Source organism: Rhagoletis zephyria, unplaced genomic scaffold (assembly GCF_001687245.7).
Source record: "Rhagoletis zephyria isolate East Lansing unplaced genomic scaffold, Rhagoletis_zephyria_1.1 Rzeph_scaffold_00654, whole genome shotgun sequence".
Classification (NCBI taxonomy): Eukaryota; Metazoa; Arthropoda; class Insecta; order Diptera; family Tephritidae; genus Rhagoletis; species Rhagoletis zephyria.
The window spans coordinates 163,105-173,293 of record NW_016157738.1 but is presented as its reverse complement, the minus strand read 5'-3'; the positions used below and the strand labels follow the sequence as shown (position 1 = coordinate 173,293).

The 10,189-nt window shown below is 32.1% G+C and overlaps 1 protein-coding gene across 1 annotated transcript; it reads right to left on the bottom strand.

The window, feature by feature from the left end:
* Positions 1-8,118: 8,118 nt before the first annotated feature.
* Positions 8,119-8,709, bottom strand: LOC108360921 (aspartate and glycine-rich protein-like). The gene is made up of 2 exons (XM_017613387.1): positions 8,466-8,709; positions 8,119-8,315 (listed from the first exon to the last, which is right to left on the bottom strand). The coding sequence occupies exons 1-2, from the start codon at positions 8,707-8,709 to the stop codon at positions 8,119-8,121; spliced, it is 441 nt and encodes a 146-aa protein (XP_017468876.1).
* Positions 8,710-10,189: the final 1,480 nt, after the last annotated feature.

The window sequence follows — 10,189 nt, the reverse complement described above, 5'->3', positions numbered from 1 at the left end:
CCTACGCGAGAAGGCTGGGCATCGCTCGCAATGACTTCTGTAGAAGCGAGAGAGACGAGAACGAGCAAGAATTAGTAGAGCATCATTGAAAATATCCAGCTCTAATGAGGAGCCAAAAACAAAACGATACTAAGAGCCTATGAGTTCACATCGTTTCGAGAACTATCTGATATAAGAGGTCTTCACAACATACTCAACTTTATAAATCATGCCGGTTGGTTCTATCATTTCTATTCATTCGAGGTATATGATATCAAAATGGCACTTAGCTGCTACTTGGGCGTAAAAGTTTTTCCGCCACCATTCTAACGTAATCTAACCTAATTACTGTCGAGATGCATTTCTTGTAAATAAGGTTTAAAGAAAATTGCTGCCAAAAGCATCTATTGTGGTAAAGCACTATGTGTCGAAAGAGTTGATAATAAACATAAAACGCTACTAAAATTATAGAATCATCCGAAATATAATTTTTATAAAAACTAGATATGTATGTACATATTATATTTTCCCTTCAGAAAACTTTTCACTTAATAATTTTGTTTTTCTTACATATTTAAACATTTGAAAATGACAAATCTCTAAAATTCCCTTCTAAAAATCCGCTTCAACGAAGCTCTCCATCCTCCTTGTACATAGTAAATATTCTTATGTAAGTTTTCATATTTTCTTCGCCTAACTGCTTTTCGCCATTTTAAATGAGTCGTCAGCGTTGCTGTGTGCTGTGCTGTGCCTTAACAGTATTATAATTTTATTTGCATAAACTCACGCTGACAGCTAAGCAAACAGTCTTTTGTGTGTGTGTGCCAACGGGCAGTGAGTGATAAAATATGTAGAAAAAGTTGAAAGCAAAAAAAATTTAAATTATGTATAAATTAAAAAAAAAAAAGTAATTCCACACAGCGGGCAACAGCAAACACTCGAAAATCCAACCATTGGAGCGCGCCTTGGAATTTACACGCCACCTGAGCCCATAATGGCAGCTCATTTCATTTAATTTTGGCAACGTTTTCTGTTGGTTTTTAAGCAGCCATTTTTTGCTTGCGCCCACTCCTTTTTTTCGCAGCAACGTTTGCTTAACGCGCACAAAAATGCCGACCGACCGCCCGCCCGACATTTGTCATTTGTGTAAAATTTTTTCGCGTGCCCACTATTCCCACAAAAAAAAAAAACAAATTTAAATGTGGCTAGCATTTTTTTATCGTTAATAAGTATGAAAATGTGTGAGGGCGCGCGAGTGTGCGCGTCTCTTTGCTGAGTACTCAAAATGGCTATGCTTTCCCTCGTCCATGTGGGTGTGCATGTGTGTGTGTGGGTTTTCAACATTTCGCCTTGCTTGCATACCGCAACTGTCATTCCATTGCGAATTTTTTCGCTGCTAAGTAACCGCGACTGTAACACGATAACGCAAGTAACGAGACTCATTTTTATTTTAACAAAAATTTTTTTTTTCTTATTCCATTTTCAACGCAGCAGTGCTTAGTGGTTATTTGGTGGCGAGCAGCGAAGCGATCACTTTAAGAGCAACGAATTCGTCAAATATTCACTTTGTTGTACAATGTTATTTGCGTTTAAACCCCCCATACATACATACATATGTACATACATACAGATTTTAATGTACTTATCTATGCACTTATTGTTTGCTTCTGCTTGTGAACTCAAGTGGGGCAATCTGTGGATACGCTGAGACTCGGTCCCCTAAGTAAACTCCTGAAGCTATGTCTTGTTCACTGTGTGATAAATTGTTGTTACATAAAAATGTTCGCATTTTGTATACATTAACTGATGCTTTCGAGTCTTATTAAGATGACTAAGCGATATTTCACTTGGGGGGATTGTTATGCTTTTGAAGTAACTTATTTAGGTAAAATACTATTTTTTCTGCATTTAATACGAAATTGTTGATTATAGCAGATTTAATTTGAAATTGAAGCATTGATGGACTTGCTTTTATGTGTCATATAACACTGTACGGCAAAATCAACATTTTTTCTGGGTATTGGACCAAACAATTTTTTTTTTTAAAGAGATTGAGTCATAGGTAAAAAAGTAATTTCCCCGGTTTTCGAAATTAGCCTCCGAAATCAAGATATGGGCCTTCGAAGTTCGAAGTAGGACCTTTGGTAAAAAATTATATCTCATATACCAAAAAATTTAAAAAATCTGATCAAAACGTTTCAAAATTTTGATGAGAATTTGTTAAAATTCTTAGATTTTTTATAAATATTCTACAAAGCACAAAATATAGATTTATAGTTTTTTTTTAGACAGTAAGCTATATCTCCATAAAAATTAAAAAAAAAAAAACATTTCTTAAAAAATGAAAAATAAATCAAAAATTGCTAAAATTTCTCTTTCCTATTTACATTTTCGCCACCACATGTGAAATATAAACAAAAATTTAAATAAAATAATTAAAAAAAAATTAATTGTTGCAACACTCTTTCTATGTAAATTTGTTTGCATCCAAAAGCCCCAATCCACCCTTTGCTAGGTCCACTAAACAGCGTTTGTGCTCCTGATTATGTTTTCAATCGCTTTCTTTGAAGTTTAAAATCTAAATACATTTTGACAATTAAACATTAACAATATTTGATAGTTTAAGGCCACATTAATTAAAAAAACCTCAAGTCAGCTGCTCTACCGCAACTAAGTAACTGTATATCTTGGCATTTACTATATAAAAGTAAAAGTCTTTGTTATTGAGATCAAATTCAAATACATTTCTTATTCAAATACTATTTCGCCAATTTTAGAGCATGTAAAATATTTGAAGTAAATTTCAATTTGAGAAATCTTACATACGTACATACCTAGCAGTGCAGAGAAAAATTCCTTTTCTATGTGTTCTACTTTTCCATCACCATGTCAATTTCGTTATTCATTCTTTGCTATTTCTCGAAATATTTCTGCTATATTTCTTGATAAAATAAATACCTTACATGCGCCCAATGCATCAGGGCATACAGCGACAAATTTTGCAATAATAATCCTTTATAGTTGCCTGTTTGGGTATGCTCTCTTTTTTTTACACTAAATTTCTTACTCTTTATGTCCTTATTTTTCATGTCATTTATGCTGTGTAATGCACAATTTTCTTTTCCATTCAATTTACTTTTGACACTGGAATATTTTACTTACGTGTAAGTAGCTAAAAGAAAATATCGAGCATGGAATACAAGAAAAGAATTATTGGCAGCTGTGATAAATGTATAAAGTATAATTTGACATGCATTCGCTGGTATGCATGAATGCATTTCTCCATAAAACGATAGATAGCGAGCAGGCAAAATACATATGTACATAAATATATACATACAAGTAAACTACTGAATGTACTATAAGCACTTATTTTGGAACACAATTCACGCAAAAGAGAGCGAAGTAAAGCAAAGCAAAAAAATATATTGTGAATGGTTAGCAATAGTTAAGTATGCGAGCTTTTGAACATTTATTGCATAAAAACAGAATTGTATTTGTCTTTTAAGTTTTTTAGTTAACTAATTCTAGTAAATGGTGTACTTGTATCTAGCACGTGTATATGTATGCGTATATATCTAAGGAAAAATTTTTAATTCATTTAATTTACTTTAAAGGCTACCAGATATAATTAACAGCTTATAATAATAATTAATCTAGTTATTACAATAAGTTTCGTATACTGCTTAAGCTTCGAGATTATAACTTATAAACAGCGAACGGATTTTTAGTGCCTAAAACCAATAAAAAGGCAAACAATTAGCGAAACAGGCAGAAGAATCGGAAAAAGGCAAAAAAGACATTTGTTTTAGAGATTTTTATTTCACAAGAAAAAAGAAAATAAAAGTTTAAACTAGTTCTGTAATACAAGTAAAAGATTGACTATTTTCTCCGCTGGAATTTTAACTCTTAAAACCTTACGCTATATAGTTTCATCTTAGTTTAATTGAACTACAAGATGCATCTGGAAGTTTTCGGGTGGCATTTTCTAAGTAGGCCGAAGTTGTGCCCATTATAAAAATATGTATGGGCCATGTCAAACCGACTAATGATGGAGTCGAACATTTTTGATTTAGATGAATTTTGATCAGAACTTTTCTTTTATCATATAACAAAGTTCTGCAGAATGATTTTTTTTTTCAGGGACCAAATTTATAAATTGAAAACCTTGCCCGAATTTTGAAATTTAACGAAAACGTTGTTTCATAACAGTTATTAGATGAAAAATATTTTTTATCTCGCCGATAAAAGTTATAACCCAAGGTTTAATTTCTACGTTGTTTGATAACAGTTATTGATAACTATTATTATCCAATATTTATATATAACGTCAGCGACTTCTGCTTTTAAAAGTCATCTATATACTATATAAGTCGCCGACTTTTATTTTTTAAATAAATCATTCGTATAAAAGTTATTAACATTTTTTCGTAGTTAAGAAGGTGTTAGGAAACAAAAGTTTACTACGACTTATACAAATGACTTTTATAAGTATGATTTAAATAATAAAGGTCAGTGATTGATTTTTGTTTATTACATTAAAAACAAAAGTCTTCGATAACTGTTGAAGACATATAGTTTGAAAATCAAAAATAAATTATTTGCAGATTATTTAGACAAAAATAAAAAATAATTTTTATTTTTTTTGAAATAAAAGTCAGAAATAACGGTTATTTAAGGAGTAATCAAATAAAAGTCAAAAAATAATTTTTAAAGAGCGATTTTTTAATAAATGTTGTAACTGTTACGGTGACTGATGTGTATTGCAATATTAAATATTACCGAATGTCTTAGGTTCTTCTTGCATAGTACTCTGAGACGACTTCACTTATTCGATTATTCGGCTCGTGGTATTCAACGCGCAATAATAGTCCTGCTGCATTTGACACCATTATTGCTTGTAATTGTTTCAGCTTTCAGATTTCTTTACTATATTTAATCACAAATACGAGCATGTAGTAGTATGTTTTATACAGTACTTACATACTTATCTACTAAAAAAATCTGGGTAATGTGATCCTTATAGTCACGTATTAACATCAATCATTTATATACAACATGGTTACACACATACTCATATTATGTATAAAGATGATACGAGTATTATTTATTGTTGCACTTGTCAAAACAATACGTCAGTTTTGGACATTGACTGCTTTGGGAGTCGAGGATTTGTGGCAGAAAAAGACAAATGAAATTCGAGATAGGTACGTGACTACATCATGCGTTGCACTCATTCGAGCACGTAATTATATTGGGGGGGGGNGGGGGGGGGGGGGGGGGGGGACTGCTGAGCCAGCTTGATAAGAATGAGGACATTTCCATGTTTACATATGTATGTACATAGATTTTAAGTGTAGAGCGACATCAAGTAGCCCTTCAAAAACACACTAAGTTATGTTCCTGTTTTGTGTGTAAAATTTACTGTTGCACGGTGTAGTCCGTATTGAAAAAACTCTGTAGATTTTAAATAACATTAAATTTTTTGGTACGCATGGATGAATAGGTATTGAAAATGTCCTTTCTAAATTTTATCTTTGAATATCCTTGAAAATTTCCAAGATTTATTTTTCAAAATTATAAGTTAAGGACTCATATATACGCGACCACATCCTCTATATTTGTTTAGTATACTAAAATTATCTCAAATGGAATTTACTTATTGGAAATTGTTATTATTTTTTTTTTAATTCTGCTGAATTTTCATTTGGTACTCAAATTGTTATTCTACATTGCATTCATTTTTTTCATACATACTTTTTTAACAATCAAATTGTTCAAATTGCTAAGTTTTTAAAAAATCCTGACGTCTCAGAAAAAAATTAAAACGTAGTTTCACTATATTTGGCCCCTTGTTTTTCGAGTATGTATGTATATTGATTATTTTGAACGTTTAGAAATTTTTTGGTTTTTGTCGCATGGTATAATTATGTAGGTTGACAGCAAAGTATTTACTAGAAGCAGTGCTATGCTACAAAATACATACAAAACAACAAAAAATTTAAACTTTTTTGCATAGCAACGCCCCTAGAAAACACTCTGCGTGAACCTTAGTGTCCTTTTTGAGAGAGGGGCCTGTAATGAGGCAAGCCACATCATCGGTCGATATTATTAGAGCCTTTTTGGCTTATAACCAGGAAATCAATTAAAAAGCTCTCGAACAACAAAGAAAGCCCCTATTAATTTCGCATGTGACCTCTTGACCCTACAGCTTCTTAAAATATTAAAATTAGTCCGTGTGTATGTAGTATGTAATGGAGAAGTGTTAGCTAATCGCTAAGCAATCAATCAATAACTATTATCGTTAAAAATTAAATAAAACTGGCATTAACCGCGGGAGGTAAAAGCTCAATTTCATCATCTCCTTACTCATCATCTCACATACAACTTTATTTACCATTGTTACCTCATGTCCGCCATTGCTAAAACCTTGTAGTTTTACAGATTTATCTAAATAATATTTTGTGCAAAGAAAACCGAAATTTTCCGATTTTATCGCTCCTGCTTAAAATTTATTCATTCAGCGGTTTCACGATGGGGAATTACATAATCCCACTCGCCCTTCACTCTTTTTTTTTTTCTTTTTTTTTTTGACTATTTCCCGCTCTTCTGGCAAAAAAAAATTAAACCAAAGTGACACACAAATTTTAAAACATAAGAAATTCATTCTATGTTCCTACATTCACTTTGTAGAGCTCGCGACTGTCCCGCTGGAGTGCTTGTTAGCGTTGTCCTTGGTGCCTTAAGTGGTCTCTAAGTTTCATAGCCGCTATGCTTTCTATATTGCTTACATACAAACATACATTGTCGTTTGTCTATTCTATTTCAAACAACGTTCGCGTTCATAGGTAGGTAGAAGATGCGGGGGAGAAAAAAAACTCGCTGGAGTGTATGAATGTTTATATTCTCGTGACAAAAACGAGTCAAGCGTTGTAGTCCGAGTAAAATGCGTTGTGACAACAGCAGCAGCAGCGGCACCAGTGAAAGTGAAGTGGACAGGACTTTAAAGTGAAGATGGTAGGATAAGTAATGAAAACATAATGGTAGAGAGCATAAAAGCACTTTAGCGAGCAGATTACGGTAGTACAAACAATACACGATTATGCTCTACAGCAAGAGATTATGAGAGTTTATGGTTCGGTTGTTCCATGGGAATACATGTGTATGTGTGTATGTATGTATATTAGAGCGGGTCATTTTTTGTTCGACTATGAGCGTATAGCATATTTACCGAAGAAACCATGGGTCCAAAATCAATTTGAAGTTTGCCAAATTGCGAAAATAATTTCTTAGAAGTGCTTAAATTTTTTATGCTATAAGGGGGTTTTGTTATGAGGTACCCATTCTTGCATTTATCTTCTCCTTAAAAATTCCACCAGAGGGCGCAACATTGAACATTTTCATATTTTTTTGAAACCTATTTCCTTTATTTGGTAAACTCCAAGTGGATTTAGATCCATGGTTTCTTCGGCAAATTTGCTTAGGATTTCAACGTAGAACCCTTCTATGCTATACGCGCATAGTCAAAAAGATATATATATCCGCTCTAATGTACAAACATTAGGGTGAGTTCCTAAAATAAGTTGCAGTTTTGCCACTGCATGCATGTACATATAATTATTTTTCATATTTTAAGAGTTCCGCCAAAATATTTCCGGAAACTATTAAGATTTAAGTAGGCTGGAGCTTTTTGAAAATATCTCCAAAAATCACATGATATTGATTCTGTGGATAAAATTTAAAGTCCTTTATCATTTTTTTAAAAACTATTTGTATTTATAGAAAACTCTATTTTTTAGATATTTTTAAATTGGTTCAGCTCACTTAAATCTTGAAATTTTTCCGAAATATTTTGGCCGAAGTCTTAGAATATAAGAGGTTTTATATTTCCGATGGTAAAAAAGTAAAATTTTGTATGGCTAGTGACCCACCCTAATGTACATATGTTGATAAGTTGTATAGGAATGTAGGTGTGTACATAAGGATATTAAAAGTTAAAGAATTCTTACTTACTTTAAATTTAAAAGTAAAATTTAAAAGTTTAAGTTAGATATTAAAAGAAAAAATAATGTGTAGGTTTATAAATAGTTTGAATAGAATAAATACCAAATTTAGTTATCATTTGAAGTTTAAATGTTACTAGCTTTGTTTACTATTCGATAATATACCATTACCATTGCCATTAATATAAAGATTACCATTACCACAAATATTACTATAACCATTACCATTACCATTACGACTACCATTACCGTTGCCACTACCATTACAACTATCAATCCCATTACTATTGCTATTGCTATTACAATTACCATTACTATCACTTTTACCATTGCCTTTATCATTCCCAAAAGCGTTACAATCACCAACACCAATAGAAATACCAATATCAATACCAATACCAATAGCAATAGCAATAGCAATAGCAATACCAATACCAATACTAATACCAACACCAATACCAATACCAATACCAATAGCAATACCAATACCATTACCAATACCAACACCAAAACCAATAGCAATACCATTACCACCATTACCAATACCACTACCAATGCCAATGCCAATAACAATACCAATACCTACACCAATACCAATACCAATACCAGTACCAATACAATACCAATACAAATACCAATACCTCACCAACACCAATACCAACACTAATACCAATACCAATATCAATACTAATACCGATATCAATACCAGGACCAATACCATTACCATTACTATAACCATATAAATAAACAAACCTCTTAAATTATACTTTTCTAAATATTAAGCCACTTAAATTGTAACCACCACTATATGCACATTCATGTTTGTAATACTCAAAATACAAACATCAAAAGTGTCCTTATTGACAACATTTACTGACTTTTTTATTTGCGCAAACAATTTTGTTTTTCAATAAAAAATTAATTCCCAAATATAAAAAAACATACCATCGGCAATCAGCAACATAGTGAAGTGAAATGAGGGAAATGCACAAAATAAACAAACTGTAAATAGCACACATTGACAATTTTTACGATTGTCAATTTCAGTCGCAATAACACAAACACAAACAACAACAGAAACTCAAACACAAACAACGTTACTAGTAGAGACTTATCTACTTACCAGCCAGCGTGCTGGCAACTGACTCCAGCTGTGGGTGGTACATGTTGCTAGCGTTGTCATTGCAGTAGGGGCAGCTTTTCGCTGCAACACGCGGGCATCGTCTAGCGATTCCATCAATAACAAACGCTTACATAAGTGCACATAGAAATGCAGTTAAAGAGACATTCAAAACATGACAAACGGAAAAGCAAACTGTGGCTCGTAGATATCCGTAAATAAATGTGTTTATAAAAATGCGTACATATATATGTATGAATATGCTTACGTACATATGTACATACATAAGTTAGCAGGTCTGGCTTAACATTTAGGGTGATTTTTTTTAAATGGCTACTTTAAAACAAATGCAATGAGTAAATGTTTCGAATTTTGACACTTTTTTTACTCAAAGAAACAATTTGTGTCTTGGTCGTATGAAAAAGCATCTGTGAGGTGGGTCGTTCTTAAAAAACATGACCATTCTGAATTTTGTAATTTTTAAAAATTAAGTTGGCCAAATATGTTTATAATTGGCCTCATGTGGTTACGGATGGTATCAACAATAGGAATCCATAACCAGCAGTATTTTTTTTAATTTTTGGAGTTTTTGGAGTTAATAAGTCACAGAGTGGACCGGTAACAGAGGGGACAAATTAACTCAAAAATACCATATTTTAGCTTTTTATTCGAATTTTGGAGAATTTATTTGTCCACTTAATTAATGTACATAAAATATTTATAAAAAAATTATAAAATAAATAAAAAATCACTTTACTCACCGTTTTTCAACAGTAACAGAGTTGACACTGAATAAGGGTACGTACCCGGCATACAATTGGGTTCCTTACTCAACAACGCACTAAACAAGACTGAACAGTTCAAAACACATTTTGTTGATTTTAGCTAAGTTATGATGGAGAAGCATAAGAGAAATATACGCGTCATAACGTTTAACAAACATTTTTCAATAAAATGAGTGGACGTAACAGAGGGGACCAAAACCTGGGGACACAAATTTTCTTCATAAAAATTATACAAAAAAATTATTTTTCATCATTCTTTTCTATATATGGTATTAATATACACAAACTGAATAACAAAAATT

Coding starts and splice junctions, on each gene's coding strand:
- LOC108360921 (XM_017613387.1), bottom strand. CDS start 8,709: ATGGTAATGGTATTGGTCCTGGTATTGATATCGGTATTAGTATTGATA. Junction 8,316..8,465: donor TGGTATTGGTAATGGTATTG/GTATTGCTATTG, acceptor GGAATGATAAAG/GCAATGGTAAAAGTGATAGT.